The sequence below is a fragment of the Panthera pardus genome, unplaced genomic scaffold, assembly GCF_024362965.1.
Source record: "Panthera pardus isolate Hobbes unplaced genomic scaffold, ASM2436296v1 HiC_scaffold_26, whole genome shotgun sequence".
Lineage (NCBI taxonomy): Eukaryota > Metazoa > Chordata > Mammalia > Carnivora > Felidae > Panthera > Panthera pardus.
In genome coordinates, this window is record NW_026526832.1 from 25067827 (window position 1) to 25094026 (window position 26200).

The 26200-nt window shown below is 36.7% G+C and overlaps 1 protein-coding gene across 3 annotated transcripts in view; it reads left to right on the forward strand.

Annotated features, from left to right (window-relative positions):
• Positions 1–26200, forward strand: part of LDAH (lipid droplet associated hydrolase) — a 110172-nt gene that overhangs the window by 62293 nt on the left and 21679 nt on the right. For all 3 annotated transcript variants that reach the window (XM_019450833.2, XM_053891122.1, XM_019450840.2), the window contains one exon: positions 13054–13288. In XM_019450833.2, the coding sequence (XP_019306378.2) occupies positions 13054–13288 (235 nt within the window). The remainder of the gene's footprint in view (positions 1–13053; positions 13289–26200) is intronic.

Here is a 26200-nt window from a genome sequence, read left to right on the forward strand (position 1 = left end):
TCCAGCTCCAAGTTTAGGGAATTGCCAAGTAGCAGGTTTTAGGTCAGTAAAACCATCCTTTTAGATTCTGTGTCGCTTTGCCATTGGAAACCAAGAAAGAGCTGAAATTGCCAAAAGCCCGTGGTAGTCACGTAGACATGAGGATGGGTCTGCTGTCGTCACCATTCGCTGCATTCTGAGGCTACCCGGAGGACGCAGTTCAGTTCAGAACAACAGATGCTGTGTCATGGAGTGCTGTACTGCAAGGGTCTGTGAGCATCGTTATTTTCTATTTGAGTGCTTTGTGATTCTGAATCTGAAAGACTCAAAAGAAAGTGAATTCCGAGAGAGATTAAGCTGAATAGAAGAGAGAGTTTTTGCATTCAAAATAAATATGAAGTGTATAAAATGACAAAAGCTTGTGAAGAATGGGCTATGGGAAGATTTTGAACCCATGTTTTAAACATTTAAGTGTAATCATAAGATATAAGTATACCTGCAAATATGCAAGCATTCCTTGTAATTAGCATCATTGACATGTAGATTAAATGCATGGAATGGCTTTTTTTTTTTTTTTTTTTTTTTTTTTACATTCAGGTCGTTAAATTGTAGAAAAATCCCTTTCCCAGAAAGTCATGACTATAATTCAAATGCATGGAAAATGGTAAAAGTAGTCATTTTCTCGAACGCCAATTTTTTCTTAAGCAAAACATGTTGAAGCGGCATAATTTTTTTCAGTAATCAATAGTTGAAGGATCCCATGTTCTATTTCGTAAGACATAGGGTTAGTTATTTCTGAAGCTGAATGGTTCAAAACACTTGTAAATATTGGCATGCCTCTAACAATAATGATAGTGACTGGCTCAAACATAGGAAATTGTGTCACCAGATAATATTGATTGCTAAGAAGTTATTTTGTATGCAAGTATATAGTGTATATAGTCATTAATGGCATGGGCTCTAAAGTTATGCTTGACTGCATACCTCATCTTTGTCGGTAAACCTCCATTTTCTCATCTATGGAATGAAGACAGTTGTTTGATAAGTTTGTTACAGGTATTAAATGAGATAATGTACACAGGGTGCATTAGCGTAGTTCCTAGGAAGTAGTAAGCTAACACTACCACTGCTATTGTAAGCACTTTCTTACTGTGGGGCATATTCCTATCTTACTCATGTATGAAATTGTTAAGCAAAATATAATATCTCAAAGAGCAAGCACTTGATCATTAGAATAGAATGGCATCTGCAGTTTATAAACTGCATATGTGTGATTAAATAAGCTGAATAGTCTTATCCTCAGGAGAGGAAAACATGGCCTTATGGAAAGAGAGAGAAACAGGTTTAAACTAGGATTATTTCTAGGTCTGTGATTTGATTCTAGCAACTTTATCTTTGAAGGCTGTGTGGTTTATCGTGCATGTTTCCTAACATGTCTTAACAATGTTGGCAATCATATAGAAGGAAAAACTGTGTGCCATCCATTCTTGTTTTTAACATGTGCAGTGGAGAAGCACCCTGACATTACGACAGAAGGTGGGCTCAGCTAATAAACAAATAGGGAGAGTTGCAGTGATGCTGTTCTTTTGACCATGTTAAAGGAGCATGGGCTTCATTTAGTCCTATCATAGAGGCATCCTTGCTGCACCCTAGAAGAATGGATGCATCTGTAGTACATTATCTGAACAGTAAAATTTATTGATGGTTTTTTTTGGATTTTACTCTTTGTTTACGAAAAAAATACCCATTTATGGGGCACCTGGGTGGCTTGGTCGGTTAAGCGTCCGACTTCGGCTCAGGTCATGATCTCACGGTCTATGAGTTCGAGCCCCGCGTCGGGCTCTGTTCTGACAGCTCAGAGCCTGGAGCCTGTTTCAGATTCTGTGTCTCCCTCTCTCTCTGACCCTCCCCCGTTCATGCTCTGTCTCTCTCTATCTCAAAAATAAATAAACATTAAAAAAAAATTTTTTTTAAAAAGAAAAAAATACCCATTTAATGAAACAGATTGCATACAACCCACACCTGAACATCATGCATCTTACCTTATGGCTATAGTTCAAATTGTTCCTAACTTCCTTTCTGTAAAGTAATTAATAATAATAATAAATTCAGGAAAAATAAACATCAAAATACTATATCTAATCCCCCAAAATGTACCTCTATAAAAAGTCCCAATGTGTATATTTACTTTCCTGTACTAGTCAAGAAAACATGGTTGTGCTTCATCATCAAAGTTGACTCTGGTAGATTTCAAGAGAATGTGAAATATATGAAAATGTTTCCTTAGAGTAGAATGAATTGGCCAGCCTAGAAGTTCTTTCTTTAATGAGACAGTAACATAAGAAAATGTTTTGTCATGTACACAGATTTGGAAACCTTCTCTGCACAGCTGTGTTATAAAATTGGGTACACTTTCTTGACCTTGGTGATTTTTTTGCCAATGGGTTTCTATATGAATAAAAGAAATTTTTATTACTGTGGCTTATCCTATCAAATTTGGGCTATAAATTTCATTGAAGTTACTATTATGGTATCTAAGGAAAGTATAAGTTTCACCCAACAGGTAATAACTGTTGTTCTCCAAAGGCAAAAGAGGAAAACCAGTCTCATCAACTAAGTATTAGTTGTGATAAACAATCTTTGGTCTTCTTATAGTTTTGAGAGGCAATGATGCATTCAGAGTATATATTAGAACTTCCTTATTGTTTCGGTACATTCCCATGATTTCAGAGTGCACTTTAATTCTCATTTTGTTATTGATATAAATCAACCACATGTAACCCTGTAGTTGCTCGTGTATTTTTAGAGTTTCCCTTGCATGCAGTTTTGTTTAACATGGGTCACAGTAATGGATCATTTATACAAAGTAACAGATTGCTTCCTCTTTCTGCCAGCTGATTTGATCAGTCCGAAGTTCCTTTATATTGTGGGTTACATAACTAGTATGGAATCTGTATGGTATATTTTTTAGTAGGACAGTAACTGTATTAACCATTTATAGTCTCTAAATCTTTTAAGGACATTTTAATAATCACAAGGAAGCCATTGTTTTGAAGTGAATAAACTTGAAACTAAAATGAGCAATGAGTTATAATAAAGGACTAAACTACCAGACTTCTTAGAAAACATCATTTTCAGGGCTCTTGGGTGGCTCAGTCGGTTAAGCATCCATCTTTGGCTCATATCATGATCTTGCAGTTCGTGGGTTCAAGCCCCGCATTGGGCTCTGTGCTTACAGCTCAGTCTAGAGCCTGCTTTGGATTCTGTGTCTCCCTCTCTCTCTGCTGCTCCCCTCCTTGTGCTCTCTCTCTCTCTCTCTCTCAAAAATAAATAAACATTAAAAAAAAACCAGATAATTTTCATTAGGTAATTATTCTTGTTTAACTGTGGATTGGCCAGGCGGGGAAAAAAAAACAAAAACATTTCTTTCTAGCTTTCCCATTTAACATATTTTTCTGCTTTGACAAACAGAGTACGATAGAACATAATAGTTTTACTTTCCTAATGAAGAATTGTAGTGCCTAAAGGTCCTAGTTCTGCATATATTCCTTCATTATCCATGGTGCTATTCTATAAATGGCAGAAGGTTTAGGGATTAGGATTAAAGGTAGTGATCTCACGTTATTCCCTGGAATTATTTTTTTAACCAAATCCCTGATAGTGGTTGGTTTGGTTATTTACTAATATAGTGTTAAAGTTGCCCAGATGAGGAAATAAGACTGAGAGCTGAACAGTTAAAGTCCAGTTAGTGGAGGGAGACTGCATTATCTAGTGACATCTCCAGGTATCATTTATAGGACATAGTTGAGGAACCTGAAAATAAACAAAATCGCCTTTGTGTTTTCTGAATTAAAAGCCCAAAGAGCATATGAGCCCAAATGCATAGAATGTCTCATTTAAAGCTTGCTAAATCCCAACCAGCTGGTTTCAAAGAAGAGAGAGAAATTGGAAATCCTTGTTGTCTGCAGGTGCAAATCTATCTGACGTCTCATTGTAGTATAATGTTCCATTGTATGGGTGCACCACAATATGTGGGGCCACTCCTCATTATGAACTCTCATCTCCAGCCCTTTGCTGTTCCAAATAATTCTTTTTTCCAGTTTTCCCTACTGCATTTAGTGAACAACTCCTTTTTTTCTCCACCGATGCCTTTATGCTAAATTTAATTCCCACATGTATTTCAGGTTTGTTTTGAGACTCCTTTTTGTTCCACTGAATTATGTGATCCTTTTCTGATACCATACAGTTTTAACTGTTGTAGCTTCATAATCTGCCTAATATTTAGAAGAGCTAATCTCTTTCTCTTCTTTTTCAGAATTCCTAGATGGTTAATGCATTTCATTTTCCAAATTAACATTAATATAATTCATTAAATTTCAAAATAACAACCATGTTTTAGTATTTTAATTGGGACTGAATGAATTAATAAATTAACTTGGTGGAAGAATTTGTATCTCTTTTGCAACAGAAGAACAAAGAAATGCCCCTTTGTGTATAAAAAATTTTTTTAGATAAGCACTACATTTTTTCTTACATTTGTACTTAGCTATTATTTTTATACATGAGATTTTTAAAAATATTTTAAACAAAAGTCATATGGTAATTTTGCCTTTCCAATATTTAGAACTCATTTTTTTATCTTGTCTGATTTCATTGATTTAGTACCTTTGAGATAATATTAAACACCAGAGTAATTCTATTAAAATGGAAGTCAGACATACCACCTCTGTTTCCAAAACCCTCCAAAGGCTCCTCGGCTACCCAGAGTAAAACTCAAAGTCCTATTAGACCCTCATCCTCTGTCCCCTTGCCGCCCCTGTGATTACAACGTGAAATGCCCTCCTTTTACACACCCCACCCCAGTGACACTGTACTCCTTGCTTTTGCTCAACACAACAAATTAGGTTCTGTCTTATGGCCTTTGCACTTGACTTGCTCCTCCCTCTCCCAGAAAAACTTTTTTTCCAAATATTTCCCAGCTTACTCCATGACTGACTTTGCTCAAACGTCACTTTTCACTCAACACCCTGTTTAAGGGTATACTGTCACTTCCACCAAGTCCTAGTCTTCTTTCATTATTTTATTTCTTCCCTATGCCACCGTGGACATTTTACTAACATATGCATTTTTCTTATTATATTATTATTCATCTTCATTCCTTAAATTGTCATATAATTACTTTAGAATTGTTAATCATTTTTGTGATTTACTGACATATATTCTTTATTCATTTTTTGTATCACTCAATTATTTAATACTTACTATCAATTATATTTTTATTATTTGTATCTTTCTCATGCAAAAAAAATAGTAAGAAAGAAGAAAAAAATAAGGTGAGGATATACAAAAAATGAAAAGCAACAACGTAGGATTTTAGGTTTATATTTTAGATGTAGCTTCAAAATACTAGGAATTATTTAAATAAAAATGCAGTAAATGTATTAAGCATATTAGGTAAAAGACAAAGATTTTCAGGTTAGATAGAGAAAAATAATCCAAATATATTCTCTAAATATAAGGTCATAGAAAGGTAGAAAGTAAAAGAGTAGGAAAAGTTATATCTTGAAAATTCTAACCAAAAGAAAGCTGGTGTAGCTATGTTAATATTAAAATAACCCCTAAGAGAGAAGCATTAACAGAAGTGAAGATAGTTCCTTCATAATTGTAAAGGTTTACTCTATCAGGCACTAATAGTATCAGTAATGAAAGGAGTGATATTGCTACTGACTGTCCAGAGATTGAAGTATAATTGCAGGATATTATAAATAATTTTATGCTAATAATTTTTGAAGTTTAAATGAAATAGACAAACCTGTAGGAAAAGTTAACATCAAACAGATTCAAGAAGAATTTTTAAAAAGCCTGAATGGCCCTAAGACATTAAAGAAATTGAATCCATCAATAGGCAAAGCTTTTTGTTTTGTTTTTTAGTAGGCACAACTTTCTAAAAATAAACTCTAGGCTTCACTGGTGAGTTCTATCAAATATTCGGAGAATAAATCATTATTATTTTATGAAATCCTCTAGGCCATGGAAGAGGACACCATACTCTCCAACTCAGTTTCTTCAAACTAGCAAACCCTTTACATCCAAACCTGGAAAAAAATAATATAAGAAAAGAAAGTTATAGACCAGGCTCACTTATCAACACACAGAAGTCCTACACAAAGTACTAGGAGACCATGTAAAAAAGATGTATCATGACCCTGGTGGGTTTATCCCAAGAATGAAAAGTTAGTTTCACATTAGAAAATCAATTGATGGTTTACCACATTAATAAATGAAAGGAGAAAAGTCATATGACCATCCAATAGGTACAAAAAAGGTAATTGATAAAATTCAACATTCATTTATGATTTTAAAAAGCAATTAACAAACTAGGAATAGAGGAAATGTTTTTAATCCAACAAAGTATATCTCTAGAAAACCTTCAGTACACATAATGCTTCTTAGTGATTATATTGGGAAAAAGTTTTTTTTGTTTGGAAACAAGAATTTTTTCTGTCAGCATTGTATTAAGGTTTTGGTTAACACAGGTAATATAAGAGAAAAAAGATAAAAATATTTGAAAGGAAGAAACAACACTGTCATTATTTGTGGATAATATGAGTGTGTGCTTAGAAAATTCAGAAGAATCTGCAGACAAGTTATTAGAACCAATAAGGGACTTTAAAGTTTGCTGGACAGAAAATCAACATGTAAATATTATTTATATCATATATATAAGCAACAACCACTTAGAAAATTAATTTTTTTAAATATCCTATTTACAATAGCATAAAAATATAAGTACCTAATACTCTGACAAAGTTGTGCAAGATGACTATATGTAAAATGTCTAAAACATTTTCAGAGACACATAAAAGGAGAACTATCCCATGTTCATGGGTTGGAAAGCTCAGTATTGTAAAGATATTACTTCTCCTCAATTTATAAATTGAATACAATCAGAATCTCAATGAGATGTTCGTGGAACCTGAATAGGCAGCTCCAAAATGTGTATGGAACTGCAGAGAGCCAAAAATACCCAAGGCATTTTTGAAGAACAACAAGGTGGGGTTTAACTTCTTCTACCAAATATCAAGATATTGTGAAGGTTTTAGTAGATAAGACATTGTGCTATTGGCCCAGAGTTAGATTAGTAGGCCAGGTCAGAGAGCCCTGAAAAGGACCCATTCACATCTACACAGGATTCACAACAGGAGTGTCGCTGCAGAAAAGCAGGGAAGGGGCAGCCTTTTCAGTTAATAATGCTGGGAAAATCGAGTTTCCATATGGAAAGAAATTAAATTAGACCCATATTTCACAGCACACATGACAATCAGTTTCAGGTAGATTATGAACCTAAATGTGGATGACTAGACCACAGAGTTTTTGGAGAAGCTATTAAAGAATGCTGGCTGCTGGGGAGCCTGCCGTGACTGAGGACTGTAGCCAGCCTGGCTTTCTCAGCATGGCGTGTTCCTATAGCTCCTGGTGAGACTGGCCATCGAGAGGCCAGCTGAAGCCAAGAAGTCAGTTCCTTCATCTTTCCCTTTGTGGCCACCGCAGCTGCTGACACACCTGCTTGCAGCCTCGAGGGAGAAGACTTCCTGTGGTTGGGGCAAGTAGCTCCTTCATGATCCTTCAGCTGGGAGGCCTCAGCAGGGCAGTGAGAAACCTGCCTCTCCCAGCACCAAAGATTGCTTTGCATAAATCCACTCTGTTAGAATTTCTCGAGTCTGGTTAAGTCCAATAGAACATTGGTAGCACTTAACAGGAATAAAAGGACTCATGATGTTAGAACTACCCAAAAGAGAGGGAAAAGACTTCTGAGTTTGCATGTGTAAAATCGATGGCTAATTGTAACACCACTCCAGTCGCTGAGAGAGTTCATCATTTCTACTCTTGGACTCTTAAAGCATGCTGCTTGCTACCCAAGCGAAGTGTCAGATCCCCGATTTAAACTTCTAGTGTTCAACAAAATACTAACAATGTACTTTCTGTGTCAGTTCTAGACACCCCCTAAAGAACATGTACTTTGAGAAACAGAGGAGGAAAGTCTAATAGTTAATGCCATGCTGTGTAAGTGTTCTTGTTGATCCACATCTTTAATACTTGGTGTTGTTAGACTTCTTTAATTTTGCCAGTCTGAGGGTATATTCCATATCTCTAAGAGAGACAGCAGTCACACTTGACTTTGAGCCTCTGGCCACGGTCCTGAAGGATGTCTTTGGGCAGAAAGGCAAAGGTGAAGTAGCGACATACAACTGTTCACCGAATACAAGAACAGGGAGGTCTGTTCAAGGGCTTGGAGATGTTGGAAAGCTATTGGATTCTTTACAGGTGCCTCCTGCAACAGAAGAGGCCTCATGCTGGCGCTTTCACACCCTGCTTACCCTGGTCTTCACCCCATGGTGGTTACTGCTGAATCAGGAAGGCTGTAGCCCAGTGGGAGGAGGGCTAAGTGGCAGGGGGAGGAAGAAGACCAAGTGTCAGAAAAGTCCTGGGATTCTAGAGCTGATCTCATTCCTGTCTGTGTTTGAATACACAGAGTTGGAGTTCACACTGAAAATGGCATCCAGGGAGGATTCTTTTAGCTGACTTTTCTCGGTTAGACTTCACAGAGATCCCATAACCTTTATGTGAATCTTTGTATATAATCTTTGTATAAACCCATTGCAGTACAGGCAGCTGGCTCTGACTGGAGGATTCTGGATCATCTCTGACGTTTTGGAGCCCAGATCATCTACATCACAAGTCCCCATGAGTGCCTTTATTAAATACACACAATCCATTTAGCTTCTTTTCTGCTTTGTACTTAAGAAGATGCTAAGGTGGCAGAAATTCCCAAATTCTAGCTGAGACCCTGCATTCATTCCAAATGCATGTTGAGCATTTGCATGTATTGTTGCCAATGCAGCATTTAAAAAATCATCTGAAAAGACTGTGGCTCCCTGCTCCCAAAGAATGTCTTTTATTCAAGGCCACAAGGAATAGTACATTCTTATTTATGTGACAGAGGAGAAGACATAGTAGAGGTAAATTATTATGAGCAAAAAAGAAATATCTCAGCTACTGTTGAGAGAAAAGGAAAAGTCTATAGGAAATGGCTGAGCACTCAGCTGACAGATATGACCAAGGAAAAACAAGAACGATGATTAGAAAGAAAAGAGTCCTCCATGGTTGCACCTTCAAGTCCCTGTTCTTGGGGCACCTGGCTGGCTCAGTCAGTTAAGCGCCTGACTCTTGATTTCAGCTCAGGTCATGCTCTCACAGTTTGTTAGATCCAGCCCCGTGTTGGGCTCTGCGCTTACAGCCTGGAGCCTGCTTGGGATTCTCTCTCTCTCCCTCTGGAGCTCTCTCTTCCTCTCTCTCTTTCTCTCTCTCTGTCCCTCTCTCTTTTAAAATAAATAAACCTTTTTTAAAAAAATCCCTATTCTCTATTAGTAAGAGAGACACTAATAGACCATATATTAGTTCAAATTAAAGATCAACTTGAACATTCGGTTAATGTCACCCAATGTTGCTATGGAAAAGGACTGTCAATGGTAGAGAATGAAAAAGAGTCCACAAAAACCCACCTTTACTGTCAGCCCCTACCAGGAAAAGTGCATTCAGTTCATCCAGAAGGAGGAATGTAAATACAAAAGGGAAATGGCGAGTTACTGATACCTGAAATCAAAGGAACACACCCACAGCTGTAGTTGAACACAACCAGAGGCTTAAACATACATTGTAGAACAGCTCAGAGGTAGCATTACCTAATTTCTAAAAAAAGCATTTTGAATGAAAAAAGTAGTATCTGCATGATATGAGGTTGGACAAGAATTTTTTGAACTAGGCATAAAGAGAGGCACCTGAGTAGCTCATTCGGCTGAGCATCCAACTCTGATTTCGGCTCACGTCATGATCCCAGGGTTGTGGGATGGAGCCCCACATTAGGCTCTGTGCTGAGTGCAGAGCCTGCTTGAGATTCTCTCTTTCTCCCTCTCCCTCTCCCCTGCTCACTCACTGCCTCTCTCAAATACAATTTTTTTTTTAATTTTTTAAAAAAGAACTAAGCACCAAAAACAGTAAGTATAAAAGACTAAATTCAACTGCATCAAACTTAAGAAATTAGGTCCATTGAGAAAAAAATAAGAGATGAACAGGCAAGCCAAGGACTGCAACGTGACAAAGGACTAGAATGTAGAATTAAAAAACAAAAACAAAACACACGCAAAAACACCTACAAATCAAGAAGAGAAAATGGCAGGCAGCCTAATAGAAAAGCGTGCAAGAGACTTGAATAAGCACTTCAGGAGATATAGACAATGTCCAGTAAACACATAAAAGCTGTTCAACCTTACTGGTCATCAGAGAAAAAAAGGTCATAGTGAAAATATGTCAGGGTAGTTGAAATTACAAAGTTTGCCAGTACCAAATGTAGTGTGGATTTGTAACAATATGAACTCTCATGTCTGTTGGCATGAAAATCATTTGGAATCATCTACTAAAGCTGAACTTATGCATACCATATGACATAGAAGTTGTACTTTGTCATCAACAGAAATACATACATACATGCATCAAAAGACACATATAAAAATGTTCCTAGCAGCATGTTTGTAATACCTCTGCACTGAAAACAACCCAGATATCTATCAGATAAAATAAATAGCAATATGTTTATGCAGTGGAAAACTATATAGCAAAGCTAATAAGCTATTGCTGCATATATCAACATGAATGAATCTTACAAACAGTGTTGAGAGAAGTAAAACACAAAAACATACTACATGATTGTATTTATGTAAAGTTCATTAACACACAAAATTAAACTATAGTGTTAAGAAATATGTATTAGTCTGCTCAAACTGCCATAAGAAAATACTGTAGACCAGGTGGCTTAAACAACTGACATTTATTTTCTCACAGTTCTGCTGGCTGGAAATCCAAGATCAGCCTGCCAGCACGGACAGTTTCTGGTGAGACGTCCTGGCTAGTAGATAGCCACCTTCTCCTTGTGTGTTCAGCAGACCTCTTCTTTGAGTGTGCCTGGGAAGAGAGAATGAGCTCTCTGGTCAGTCTCCTTATAAGGATACTAATCCTATCTATCAGAGCCGCACCCTGTGACCTCATTTAACCTTAATTACCTATCTCTACATATAATCACAGTGGGAGTTAGGGCTTCAACTTATGAATTTGGGAGAGACACTTCAGTCTATAACAGGACAATAAGTATTAATGTAAAGCAAAATAAGGAAGTGATTATAGTATTAAGGAATGATAAGTATTGATATAAAGCAAAGTAAGGAAGTCAGGATAGAAGTAACCTAAGATGTGAGGAGAGGTAGGAGTTGGGATTAGAAGATGTCATGCTGTCAGTGTTTTGCTTCTGGAGCCACATAGCTGTTCATTTTATACATTATTTATTAAATTGCATATTCATATTTTATATGCTTTTCTGTATGTATCTTATATTTAGCTGAAACTTTTTTTTAAAAAAAGTAAAACCATTGTGTCCATTCTCGTTTCCTGTTCTACACTCTGTTAATACTGGTGATCTATTTCATTTATATTACCGTATTGTTAATAGGGACTGTGCTTAACTATTTGCCTTTTCTGATCCCCCATAGAAATTATTTTCATTAATTTTTAAAATATTGGTAGTACGTAATGGTAAATGTAAAATGTTTTAGCAATGCTCCTTTCTTGTGGAGTATTATTAAAATGTATTTCTTGACATCCTGATGAATTCAGTTGAATTATATTTTTGTCCTTAAACATTCTCCTGTGTATGTAGAGATTTCTAGCTTTGCTTGTTTCTAGCCTGCACTTTATTAAGGTTAAATCATTTGTTAGAAATGTATTTGGTCCTGTTAAAGATTATCTTTTATTAGTAACAGTAAGGAATAGAGGAGTGTTTCAAAAAGTGAACTATCCCCAAATATAATCAGTAAAAGAAATGCTGACTAGACACATAATTTTTTTTTTAAGTTTATTTATTTTGGGGTGGCTGGGTGGCTCAGTTGACTGAGTGTCCTAACTTCAGCTCAGGTCATGATCTCACTGTTTGTGGGTTCGGGCACCATGTTGGACTCTGTGCTGACAGACGTGGAGCCTGAACCCTGCTTCAGATCCTATGTCTCCCTCTCTCTCTCTGCCCCTCCCCTGCTCATGCTCTTGCTCTCAAAAATAAATAAATATTTTTTTAAAAAAATAAAGTGTATTTATTTATTTATTTTGAGAGAGTGAGCAGGAGAGGGGCAGAAAGAGGGAGGGAGGGAGGGAGGGAGGGAGGGAGAGAGAGAGAGAGAGAGAGAGAGAGAGAGAGAGAATCCCAAGCATGCTCCACACTGTTAGCTCAGAGGCTAATGCAGGGCTCAAACTCATGAACCATGAATTCACAACTTGAGCCAAAGTCAGATGCTTAACCCACTGAGCCACCCAGGTGCCCTTAGAAACAGAGTTCTTTAGGGGCACCTGGGTGTCTCAGTCGGTTAAGCATCCGACTCCAGCTCAGGTCACGATCTCATGGTTTGTGAGTCCAAGCCCCACATCGGGCTCTGTGCTGACACCTCAGAGCCTGGAGCCTGCTTCAGATTCTGTGTCTCCCTCTCTCTCTGCTTCTCCCCCATTCACACATTCTCTCTCTCTCTCTCTCTCTCTCTCTCTCTCTCTCTCTCTCTCTGTCAAAAATAAAAAAACATTAAAAAATTTTAAAAATAAAAGAAACAGAGTTCATTATGTAGCTCTACTTTCTTCTGTTATCATTAGTCAGTCGAGGTGGTATAACAAATGGTATATGAATTCCTAATTTCGGCAATCCTTCAAAGGGATTGTGAATTGCTGTCACAATCAGGAAGTTATCTAGGAATCTGATTTGCTCCTCGCCCTGAAAATTAACCCCAATAACTCAAGGGACATCCTTCTATGCTCCCCAGATTGTTTGTGCACTGAAAAGACAGCATATGGTGATTCTTCTCATCTAGAACAGATCTTCAGTCATATTCTGAAACCCAGTCATTTGTCAGTACTATACAAAAGAAACAGTAAAACAGTGGGTTATCCCTTAAGAAACTTCTCATCAAAGTATGTTTTTTATTGTAGATAATTCGCTCCTTTCTGCTTTTTCCAACAATCGAGCGACTATCTGAGTCACCAAACGGCAGGATCGCCACTCCACTTCTGTGCTGGCTTCGATATGCTCTCTATGTTTTTGGCTACCTTTTACTTAAACCATGGCCTGAGAAAATCAGGTCCCTGATAACAAGAATTGGCCTTCAAATGATGAACGTGCAGTACGAATTTTCGGTCCTGAATATATTGGAACCATTCTGCCTTGGTAAGCACATTTTAAAAGGTTTATGTTTATTCTTGTATCAGAAAGTAGTAAGAGAACAACCTCAGACAGTCCATGAATATCGAGCCCCAAAGCTTAAAACCAGACATAAAATAAAAATAGAAATAGAAGCTTTAATTTTAATTTCATCAACCTTTAATTGTAAACCTTACCCTTCTGATTCTCCCCTCTTGCTGCCAGATGGTGGGAAGGAATATTTGCAGGAGTCTAGCATGTGCCCTGTTAGTCCAGTGTGAGAAATTAACAGAAACCAGCCAAGGAAACCAGGCCAAATATTCCCATAGAGGGAACAGGCTATGCTTTTATTTTTCCTCTTTAAATGTTTTTGGAGGAGTTTAAATGATAAAAGTAATAAATAATAGTCATGGTAATACAACACTGGGTATTGTGCTGAGTATATTTTCTGAATGTGCCAGGGAACATTTGCTACTTTATCTTTTGCCTTCAACCTTTGTTTTTAAATGTAATCTACCTTTGTAGGTTAATACTAATTCATAGAATGCTTATAAATTATTTTCATAATAATATAATCCTTTTTAATCTATACCTCAAGAGGTTATTGCAGAATTAAATATGATAATATATGCAATGTGTCTATATAAGATTTTATTTATAATAAGCCTCCAACGAATGATATAACAACAGATGCAGCAGCAGCAGCTAATGGCACCGTTCTAAGCTTTTATTTGTAGTTCTCAAAACTAATCAGGTTTGGGTATTTTACTGTCCCTGTTTTACAGATGAAGATACTGAGGTACAGAGAAGTTACATGATTGTCACAGTCACACAACTAGTGGGTAGTGTTTAAACTTTGACTGTCTACCACTGTGCTAAGCTTCCTTTTACCATAGTTGCTACTATTGTCTTTCTGCCCCAGTTAATCGTAATGGCAAGACTCCTGAAGAAAGTTTACCGTGTTCACCTGTGTTAAGAGCACCACACAGTCATGTACATAATGAATCCAGGAACAAGTCACAGCCCTGTTGTACAGCTACAGATTGATTATACAAGGTTATTTTTCCAAATATGTAGCAAGAAGCAATCATTACAAGTACAAGTTCAATATATTTTCTGTATTTTTATGGATTTTTGTCTGCTCCATACTTTCCCCAATGTCCATTCTTTATTACAGCCTTAGCATAGCAATGGAAGAAGGTGAGATAGGAAGAAAGGAAGCAAAGATAAGGACAGTTATAAAAATCACCAAAGATTGAAGTTGGAGAAGTCCCTTAAAGAAGGATAAGGTCCAGCCCTTTATCCTTCCCTCATATTATAGAAGAGAAAGAGATGGCCTAAGTGAAAATAGTATTGACTGCAAGTCAGAAATGCTCAATTCTCATTTTGGTTTTGCTTTGGTTTTGCTTACTCATTTTGGTCCAGACTTACTCTGTGACTTCAGTTTAGTCCCTTCCCCTGTCTGGCCCTCAGTCATTGTTCAAAACAAAGGTGAGACTAGATGATCTCTAAAGGAACAGTACACTTTGGAAATTATTTGAAACCAAAATGGAAGTTACGTGAAATTCTGGCAAACATGTATAAAATTACTCCACATTTACTTCAATAAATCATTTTATTTTTCTTTACAGTTTTTCCCCCTTTGGTATTTTTCTTTTTACCCTATAGAGGGAACTATAAAAAGCATTTTCCAGTTAGGGACTCCATTTTTCTCCAAGGAATTCTGCTTCCAGGAGGATGGTATAGGTGTACTTTTCCCTGCTTTTCCTACTAAGTGCTAAAACCCCTGCATATTAGGGAACACAGCAAACAAAAAACCTTGACAAATAGAAAACAAATAATAAAATGGCATACAAGCTCTAACATACCAATAATTACATTAAATGGAAATGGAAAAAATACACCAATTAAAAGACAAAGATTGACAACATGGATTAAAAAGCATTACCTAAGTATATGCTATCTTCAGACAACCCAGTTCAAGTATAATCATATATACATAGATTGAAAGTAAAAGAATGGGCAAAGATATATCATGTAAACAATAATCAAGAGGAATAAGGAATGACTATATTAATATCAGATAAAATAGACTTCAGAACAAAAAAAAAATTACCAGGGACAGAGAGGGACATTGCACAATAATAATAAAAGGTTTAGTCTACCAAGAAGACAGAAGGCAGCAATCCTAAACATGTGTACACCAAACAAGACAGCTACAAAATATATGAAGCAGAAACCAATAGAATTGAAAGAAATAATGGACAAATACACGATTATTGTTGGATACTTAAGCACACCTCTCTCAACAGTTGATAGAACAAAACAGAAAATTAGCAAGGATGTAGAAGAATTCAACCACAGTGTTCACCCAGCAGGACTTAATAGACATTTATAGAACACTTCACCCAAAACATGAGTCTCTGATAGGCATTAGGTAGACAGCTACCTGTGCTTTTCTTATACCTGTTTAGAAATATGTTCCAGGGGTGCCTTTTCTTATACCTCTTTAGAAATATGTTCCAGGGGTGGCTCAGTCAGTTAAGCGTCCCACTTGGGCTCAGGTCATGATCTCATGGTTCGTGAGTTTGAGCCCCACATTGGGCTCTGTGCTAACAGCTCAGAGCCTGGAGCCTACTTCAGATTCTGTGTCTCTCTCTGCCACTACCCTGCTTGTGTTCTGTCTCTCTGTCTCTCTCTCTTTCTCAAAAATGAATAAACATTAAAAAAAAAAATAGAAATATGTTCTAAACTCAAACCAGGACATGGAGTATACAAAAGTTTTATTTGTTTTTCTATATACATTTAGTAACTATGTAACACATATGATATATAGTCAAGTATTTAATGTTTTTAACCAAAAGATAATTAAAGATGTTTTCCAATTTTTCTCTACCAGAGTTATAAGCACCCTTTTAGAGAAGTAGGCTGTATAAGCTGCACTTCAGAGAAAGGAATCTTCCTTTCAGCTATAGTGATTGACCTCCTGCTGCATCTTTCAGTGGCCCCAAGTGCAGGCATTCAGGAACAAGATAGTTTGGACGTGACACACTATCCTCCCAGACTCAAGGCAACCAGAACCTTCTAGCCACATTGCTGCCTGGGGAGCCCTGGGATTCCTTTTTCACACAACAACCCCTGTAGAGTTACACTATGTGCAAATTAGACTCTAAAGCAGACTGAGCCCTCAGCTGCCTTCCTTCATCTCTGTTCCAAATAACTAACGTGCAAACATACTTTTGGAACATAGCTCTCCTATTTCAGACATCCTTCCTTCTCTGATGTTCTGTTCTCTTTGTTCTAGATCAGGCCTTCTGATGTCCATGTAAGCAGTACTTTGGCGGTCTCTTTTTTTCCCCATTACTCACTCAATCTGTGTAACTTTGGGTAAAGGGAAAGCAGGTAAAAATTACTCATCTTTCTTCTTTGGGTTCTTGGTTCATTGTCTACTTGGGTTTTAGTTAAGTCTCATAGTAGTGATCCTAGGCTAATCCTTAACCAAGCATTTTAATCATGCTAGCCAGTCTCTTCCTACCTATCCCCTTTGGGTCTCATATCACCCTTGCCTCCTCTTGCAACAAGTACCATAGAAGCTGTTTTGCCTGGGCTTGCCCTGGCAATCCTTTAGGCAATTCCTATTACCTTGCTTACTACAAAAGGAAGAAGGTCCCAGCTGAGAAATACCCATACTAATAAGACCCTGGCGTTTGCAGGTGATTAGTGGACTTCTTCCAAGCTTATATCCCATGAATGGTAAATGTAATCAGTATTCAGACCAGCCACTTGAATCAGCAGCATGATTTTTAGGTTACCCAAAGAGAGGGTTTATCAAGACAAAGGAAGACCAGCTCCAAGATCATTCTCAGAGTCTGTGCAATCTGTGACATCCTCTGTAGACCTGTTTCTCTGGCTTTCCTGTCATCCAAAGAGTGACCTTGAACATGCCAGCTTGACTTTTAGGAGGGCTTGCAGTATTTGCACATTATGTAATGTCTGTGCTTTAGTAGAAATCTTACAGAAACAAACGGAGGAAGTTTGCTAGTCCAAGTAGTGGATAATAAATCCTGCCCTATCTAGATAGAAACTGATTTTCTGTATCCTTTAGTTTATACACATATTTTTTTGTTGTAGTAAGGTCTGAAAAATTCAAGGAACCAAAATATTCAAGTATTTCAAATGCTGTTGCCCTTTTGGCAAAGACGGCCCTTCCTGTAGGCTGAGATTCTGTGTATTAGCCTCCTTCACCAAACTGAGTGAGTAAAACCACTTCCTATCCATCATTCAAAGAGTAGCCCTAATTCAATTACCATACTTTATAAACTTTACCACAGTGTCCATCAGATGAATTTACATAATTAAATTGTTTTAAGTGTTGTTTTCAAAGAAAATATATGAGGTTTTTTACTTTAATTCTGGAATGTTTGCTACTACATATTTTCTTTACAATAGATGTTCTTCTATTTCATTAGACATAGGCTTTTCACTGAGACAGCTAAATTGGATTTCCTGATCAAAGCTGAAAGCAAATATATTTTAGCTTAGCAGTATCACAGGTCAAGATAATTAACTTTAAAAAATATTCTGGGGTCTTTTCATTAGCCCAAATGGATGTTTTAATTCCTCTCAGTTACCTAACTAGAAAAACAGTGCAGAGACAAAGGTCATTCCTGGTAGGTTATGTTATTTTGTTGCATACATTCTTGTAAAAATCAAAACAAAAAACAAACAAACAAAAACTTTCATTATCTTTCCTTTACTTGATCTATATGGAAATAGCTTTTTAAAACATGTACAATGATATGAAATGAACTTTTCAATGAACTGAAACATAAGCTTTATTATGGAATCAAATTTCTTCTCAAAATATTTTTAATCCAATCAGAATAATTTTTTGAATAAGACAAAATCAGACTCCTTTGTTACCTCTCCTCTCATTTATGTGTGTAGCTTAGAAAAATCTATTTATAGAAGGCAACTATAGCTTTACTAATTAACGGAAGTTTAGCCTAAAATGCAGCATGAAGGAGAAGGTGTGTGTGTGTGTGTGTGTGTGTGTGTGTGTGTGTGTAGTCAGTATTAAGATTTAGGACAAAAGTTGATTGGATACAACATTAGAATATCATCTCTGGTTTAGAATTAAATCATTCAATGAAGGTTTTACTATGTTTTTCTAAAGAAACATATATATATAATCTGCCACTCTAAAAAGCTGTATTATTTTTTCTAAAAAAATACCTTCAGTTGTGGTTTTCACTTTGGTGAACTTAGTGTCACAGAAATAAGATGATCTGTTTGCAGACTAAATGGATAGTTATAATCATCAGTATAATGGCAACACCAAACGAACTGAAGCATTCTGTGGAGCCCTACTAGTGGCCCTGGGCCACCTGCCACCACAACAGCAGGACAACTTGGCTTCCAGTGCCCAAGCTCTACTTCAGACAACTATGTATGCATCTCCCCCAAACTTCCTGTTGTGTCATTAATTGTGGGTTTACTTACCTCTGCATTGTCCCCCACTGCTGAGACCAGTGCTTTATGAGGCCTAATTTTCGGCCAGTCTCAGCAGAAGCTCTTAGACTGTCCCCGCGCCTGGAGTGATTTGTCCCAGTCTTATACCACTACCTCCCCGCCGGGCTCACCGGTGTCAGTGTGCTTCTGCCTCCACTTCTGGCCTCCATTGTGGCCAGACATCAGCTCTTGCACCGCTTCAAGGAAAGCAGCAGGTTTTTCCTCTCACCACCCCCCATCCCCCCAGAAAAAACCAACACCAGCTCAGTCCCTTCCCATTTCATTTAACAACCCTCGCTGACACCTGCCATGAACCAAATACTCAGATAAGCACTGGCAAGAGTAATAAATGAAATACAGCTCCTGCCTTTAAGTTAACTTCCAGCATGGAAGAATTTTAATACATCACCATTAGGGCTGTCATGAGAATAACCACAGGACATGAGTAGTACCAATAAAGGAGAAATCAGTTCTACCTAAGTAAGGAAGGGAAGAGAAGACAAATGAATTCAGACATGAAGATGAGTTGGGATTTTTCCAGAAAGATGAAAAATCACATCAGTACAGGTAACTGAGGTCAGCAGAAGGCAGTGTTCTGTCGTATATTACGTGTACTTGGAAGCGCTTAGTGACGCTTAGTCTGGCCTGTGAGATGCAAGTCCCACTGGTCCCTCCAGCGCCGGCCCCCACTCCTTTTGTTCCATTAGCCACTCTCCTGCAACGTGAAGGCCTGTAGTGACACTTGAACACTAAGCAGGTTCAGAAGATATGGTAGCAAATAAAATAGAGTATCGGACTCCTTGGCGAGTTTTTTTACACCTGTATTTAGATTTGTAATGGAAAAAAAAATAAACAACTCACACTCTCCGAAATCATTCTCTTTCCTTCATGTTTTTGTTTCCATTACTCCTACTTCTGGATATTTCCTTCACTGTGGTGCTTGAAACTCTGAATTCTGCTGGGTTTCCAGGAATGCTGTTGACAGTCATTGCCAAGAGAAATGTGTTTTCCCCTTAGGAAATTACATGTCCATTTGGTATTATTATTTCTGACCACTGTGTTGTGTTATGAGCATTTCTGAGGAATGAAAAAAAAATGGCTTCCTTGGAGCAATTACAGGAAAGGAAGCTGGTATGTTACTTTCTTAAAAAATAAAAAAAGTATACTTAGATGAGAAATTATCAGGAGGAAAAATGGAAAAAAAGGTAGGGTGAGATACATTCCCTGATAAAAACTTTACTTTTAGAAATATAAAATTCCTTACCAAGTTATTCAGATTTTTAAGTTGTTTCTAATTGAGGAATGACACTACAGAAAAGTGATTAAAACATAAATGTTTTTACCTCCCATGAATTATCCCAAAGCAAACTCCCATATAACTCCCACTCATCTCAAGAGTCACCATTGCCTGGATCTCAGAAACCTCCCGAATGGCCCTGCACATCCAGAAATCCACTTCAGAGCTCATTCAGGTTGTTGGAAAAGTCTGGTTTGTGTGGCTTTATGACTGAGGTCCCCATTCTCTTGCTTACTGTGAGCCGGGGGTCCCTCTCAGCTCCTAGAGGTCACTTTCCATTTCTGTCTACATGCTCCATCTTCAAACCAGCAATGGTACCTCTAATCCTTTTAGCACTTTGAATCTCTAACTTCCTCTTCTCCCACCAGCCAGAGGAAAACTCAGATTTTGAAGGACTTATGTGATTAGGTTGGGCCCACCAGGATAATCACCCTTAAAGTCATCTCTGCTCTATAACGTAACCCAGTCATGGGGGTAATATGTCATCAGATTTACAGGTTCCACCCACACTCAAAAGGGAGTGGATTCCGGGAGGGCAAGGATTATTTGTTTCAATTTAGAATTCTGCCTGCCACAGACCACCTATTTTCTGCTGCTCTGTCAGAAATCCAGTATCCACATATGTGTAGGATATATGGAAGAGTTTGTGTAGAATCAACATTATTTCTTCCTTAAATATTTGGTAGAGTGGACTAATGAAGTCCTCGTGCCCTGGGGTTTTCTTTGTGAAAAGGCTTTAAATTACAAATTTAATTTCCATGATATAAGACTTTTCAGGTTATCTATTTTCAAGTAAGCTTAAAACTTTTGTCTTTGTTGTAGATTTTGTACGTTTTTATCTAAGTTGTTGAATTTCTTAGCATAAAGTTGTCCATAAAATTACCTTGATTATCTTTTTTGGCATCTGTAAAATCTATAGGATGTCACTTTTCTTTCCTGATATTTAGTAATGTTTTATGTCTTATGTCTTCCCACATGTTGTTTTTTCCTGATCAGTCTGGCTCAAGGTTCATCAGTTTTACTGAACTTATTCTTGGTGTCATTTATTTTCCCAACTGTTTTTCTGGCTTCTATTTAATTAATTTCTGCTATGAACATTCTTATTTATCCTGCCTACTTTGAAGTTAATTTTCTTTTTCTGGTTTCTTACAGTGGAACAGAGGTCATTTATTTGAGATCTTTTTCCATTTATAAACTGGGTTTTTGGTGCTTTATAAACTTCTCTCTAAATACTGCTGTGGTCATGTCGCACAAATTTTGATATGTTGTGTTTTTCTTTTTATTCACTTCACAATGCTCTTTTATTTCCCTTTAGATTTCCTCTTTGACCCAGGGGTTATTTAGAAATGTGTTACTTCATTTCTAGATATTTGGAGATTTTCCAGATATCTTTCTGTTATTGATTTCTAATTTGGTTCCATTATGGCCAGAGAGTGTATTTTGTATGATTTTGTTTTAACGGACTGATACATGTTTTATGGACCAGGATATGACTTAACTAGGGAAATGCTCTATGGATACTTAAAAAGAATGTATATTCTGTTCTCATTGGGTAGACTGTTCTATAGATGTCACTTTGGTCAGGTTGATTGATGGTGTCCTTTTCTGTATCTTTACTGATTTTCCTCTCTAACTGTTCTGTCAGTTATTAGAAGATATCAGGGTGCCTGGGTGGCCCAATCAGTTAAGCATCCGACTCTCAGTTTCAGCTCAAGTCATGGTCTCACAGTTTGTAAGTTAGAGCCCCCCATCAGCCTCCGCACTGACAGTGTGGAGCCTATTTGGGATTCTCTCCCTCTCCCTCTCTCTCTGCCCCTCCCTGCTCATGCTCGCTCTCACTCTCTCGCTCTCTCTCTCAAAATAAATAAACTTTAAAAAATTAATTATTAGAAGATGAGTATTGAAATCTCTGACTATATTTGTGGATTTGTCAGTTCCTTTTTGAATTTCTGTTAGTTTTTACTTCATGTACTTGAAGTTCAAACATACCAGGTGCATAAACATTTAGGACTTTTATTTATTCCTGATGAATTGACACTTTATCACTACAGAATCACCCTCTTTATCTCTGGTAGTATTATTGGCTCTGAAATCCATTTTGTCTGATATTAATATAGTCATTCTACTTTTCTTTTGACTAATGTTAGCATGATTTATTTCTGTTTTTTAACTTTTAGTTTACTTATGTCTTTATATTAAGATCCATTTCTTTTTTTTTTTTTTTTTTTTTTAATTTTTTTTTCAACGTTTTTTATTTATTTTTGGGACAGAGAGAGACAGAGCATGAACGGGGGAGGGGCAGAGAGAGAGGGAGACACAGAATCGGAAACAGGCTCCAGGCTCCAAGCCATCAGCCCAGAGCCTGACGCGGGGCTCGAACTCACGGACGGCGAGATCGTGACCTGGCTGAAGTCGGACGCTTAACCGACTGCGCCACCCAGGCGCCCCTTAAGATCCATTTCTTACAGGCAGCAAATAGTTGAATCTTGGTTTCTTACCTACTTTGCCTTTTGATTTGAATGTTGAGACAATTTGTATTTAATGTAGTTGTGAATAGAGCTGGGCTTAAATCTGTAATCTTGATATATATTTTCTATTTGTCTCCTATGTTCTTTGTTCCAATTTTGCTTTTTTCTACCTTCCTATGAGTTAATTGGATATTTTATGCTTTCATTTTATCGCCTGCATTGGCTTATTAGTCATTCTTTGTTTTGCTGTTTCAGTGGTTGCTTTAGGATTTACAATCAACATTTTTAACTTTTACAGTCTTCAAATGACTTACCATTGAAGTATACCGTAAGAAACTTAACAACAATAAGCCTTTTCTCCCTCCTAGCATTTGTGATATTGTTGTCATATATTTTACTTCTTTGATATGGTATTACTATTTTCTCTTTAAACAGTCAGTTGTCTTACAAAGAGGTATAAATAAAAATTGTATGTTAAATTTACCCACATAATAACTATTTCTCTTTTTTTTAAGGAGAGAGAGAATCCCAAGCAGGCTCTGCGTCTCCAGCACAGAGCCTGACATGGGGCTTGAACTCATGAACCCTGAGATCATGATCTGAGCCAAAATCAAGAGTCAGACGCTTAACCAACTGAGCCACCCAGGCGCCCCATCTGATGTTCTTGTGCAGATACAATCTCCATCAGATATCATCTTTTTGCTTCAAGTATTTCTCATAACATTTCTTTTACTTCCACTGGTAGTTAATTCTTTCAGTTTTTGTATGTCTGAAAGCTATTTTCATTAACTATAAAATTCTAGATTGGCAGGCTTTTTTTTTCTTTCATTACTTTAAAAGTATTCCTCCACTGTCTCCTAGTTATATCATTTCAAGAAGAAATCTGCTGTCATTTTAAGTTTTGGTTCCTCCGTAAGTAAGATGGTTGACCCTTAAACAATGTGGGGAATAGGGGTGCCAACCCCCCATGCAGTCAAAAATCTGTGTATAACTTTTGACTCCCCAGACACTTAACTATTAATAGCCTGTTGAGCAGAAGCCTTACAGATAACATAAACAGTTAACACATATTTTGTGTATTATACGTATTATATACTCTATTCTTACAATAAAGTAAGAGAAAAAAAATCATAAGGAAGAGAAAATATATTTACAGTACGGTCCTGTATTTATCAAAAAGAATCCATGTTTAAGTGGACCCATACAATTCAAACCCATGTTGATGAAGGATCAACTGTGTATCATTTTTCTCTACTTTTAAGATTTTCTCTTTATACTAGTTTGAAGCAATTCCTTAGGTACTTTAATATAGTTTTCTTCATGGTTCTTGTGCTTTGGGATTCTTTGAGCTTCTTGGATTTGTAGGTTTATGGTTTTAATATTTTAATATTTTTTCAGATATTTTTTTCTGTGCTTCCCTCCTTCAAAGACTCCAATCACATGGTGTATGATGCCACTCTGAAGTTCACTTGTGGTTCACTGATGTTCTGTTCTTGCCCCTGTCCCCCTCTCCCCCACTTTCTTTCTCTGTGTGTTTCCCTTTGGATAGTTTCTATTGCTGTCTTCAATTCATTAATTTTTTTTTAATGATGTCTGCTCTGCTATTATCCCATCTAGTGTATTTTTCATCTCTAGAAGTTTGATATGGTCTTTCTTATATCTTCCATAATTCTATTTAACACATTCAATATTTCTCACTTCTCAAATATATGGTATAGGTTATAGAACTTTCAATATCTGCAAATACCAATTTTTTTAAAATAGGTTAATTTTGATGTAATTAAAATGCCATAAAACTCACTCCTTTTAAGTGCACAATTCAGTGTTGTTGTTGTTTTTTTAGTATATTCTCAGAGTAGTGCAACCATGACAACTATGTGACTTTAGAATATTTTCATCACCTCAGAAGAATCCCCATGCCCATCACTCACCATTTCCCCCTTACCCCAGTCCCTGACAACCACTAATCTATTTTCTCAATGTATTTCTCAATGTATTTCTCAATATATAACGGACATTTAATTATAAAAGGAATTATACAATATAATAATATATATACAATATACAATATAATACAATACAACATTATATACAATATTATATACAATATATATTGTATACAATATACAGTATAATAATATAATTGTATACAATATATATTGTATATTATATACAATATAATAATAGCCTTTTGTGACTTGCTTCTTTCATTTAGCATGATGTGTCCACGGTTCATTCATGTTGTAGCATGTATTAGTACTTCATTATTGCTCAGTAATATTCCATTGTATGGCAGTATCATATGTTTCTTTTCCATTTCTCATTTGATGGCCATGCACATTGTTTCTACTTTTGGGCTATCACGAACAATGCTGCTATACATATTCCCACAAAGTTTTGTGTGGACCTCTGTTTTCAGGTCTCTTGGGTTTATTTACACCTACAATTGGAATGGCTAGATAGATGCAGTAACTCCATATTTAACATTCTGAGAAACTGTCCAACTGTTTCCACGGTGCCTGTACCAATTTACAGTGCTACCCACAATGTATGAGGGTTTCAGTTTCTCTGCATCCCTGTCCACACTGACTTTCGTTTGTCTTTTTTCTTGTAGCATCCTGGTAGGTGTGATGTGGTATCACATAGTTTTGATTGCATTTCATTGATGGCTAATGATGTTGAGCATCTTTTTACATGCTTATTGGCCATTTGTACATCTTCTTTAGAGTAATGCCTGTTTAAATCCTTTGCCCATTTTTAATCAAGTTTTTGTCTTTTTACTGTTAAATTGTAAGAGTTCTTTATATATTCTGGATACTAGATCCTTATTAGATGTACAGTTTTCTTTCACTCTATGGGTTATCTTTTCACTTTTCTTGACAGTGTCCTTTAAAGCACAGTGTTAATTTTTATGAAAACCAGTTTATTTTCCCTTTTCTCACTTGTGCTTTTAGTGTCATATCTTAGAACTCATTACCTAATCTGAGATCATAAGGATTTATTCCTATGTTTCCTTGTAAGAGTTTTATACATTTAGTTGTTAAATTTAGGACTGTGATCCATTTTTAATTAATTTTTGTGTATGGTATGAGATAATGGTCCAACTCATTCTTTTGCATTGTGTATATCCAGTTTTCCCAGCACCATTTCTTGAATGTTTACCAATTTTATTATCTTTGTCACTTTTGGGTCAGTTTTTATTAATTTTTTCCTTATCTTGGGTTGTATTTTCCTGCCTTGCATACTTGATAACTTTTTATGGGATGCTTTACATTGTTAATTTTACTTTGTTGGATGCTGGGTATTTTTGTATTTATGTAGATGTTCTTAAGCTTTGCTATGGGACAGTTATGTTACTTGGAAATAGTTTGATCCTTTCTGTTCTTGCTTTTAGGCTTTATTAGTTGCTTACAGAACAGCATTTAGTTTAGGGCTAATTTTACCCCTCTACCAAGGCAAAAAACCTTTCCAAGTTCTTTAGTTGATACACCTTTTTTTAATGTTTATTTTATTTTTATTTTTGAGAGAGAGAGAGAGAGCATAAGCAGGGGAGGGGCAGAGACAGAGGGGACACAGAATCTGAAGCAGGCTCCAAACTCTGAGCTGTCAGCACAGAGCCCAACACGGCCTCACAAACGGTGAGATCATGACCTGAGCCAAAGT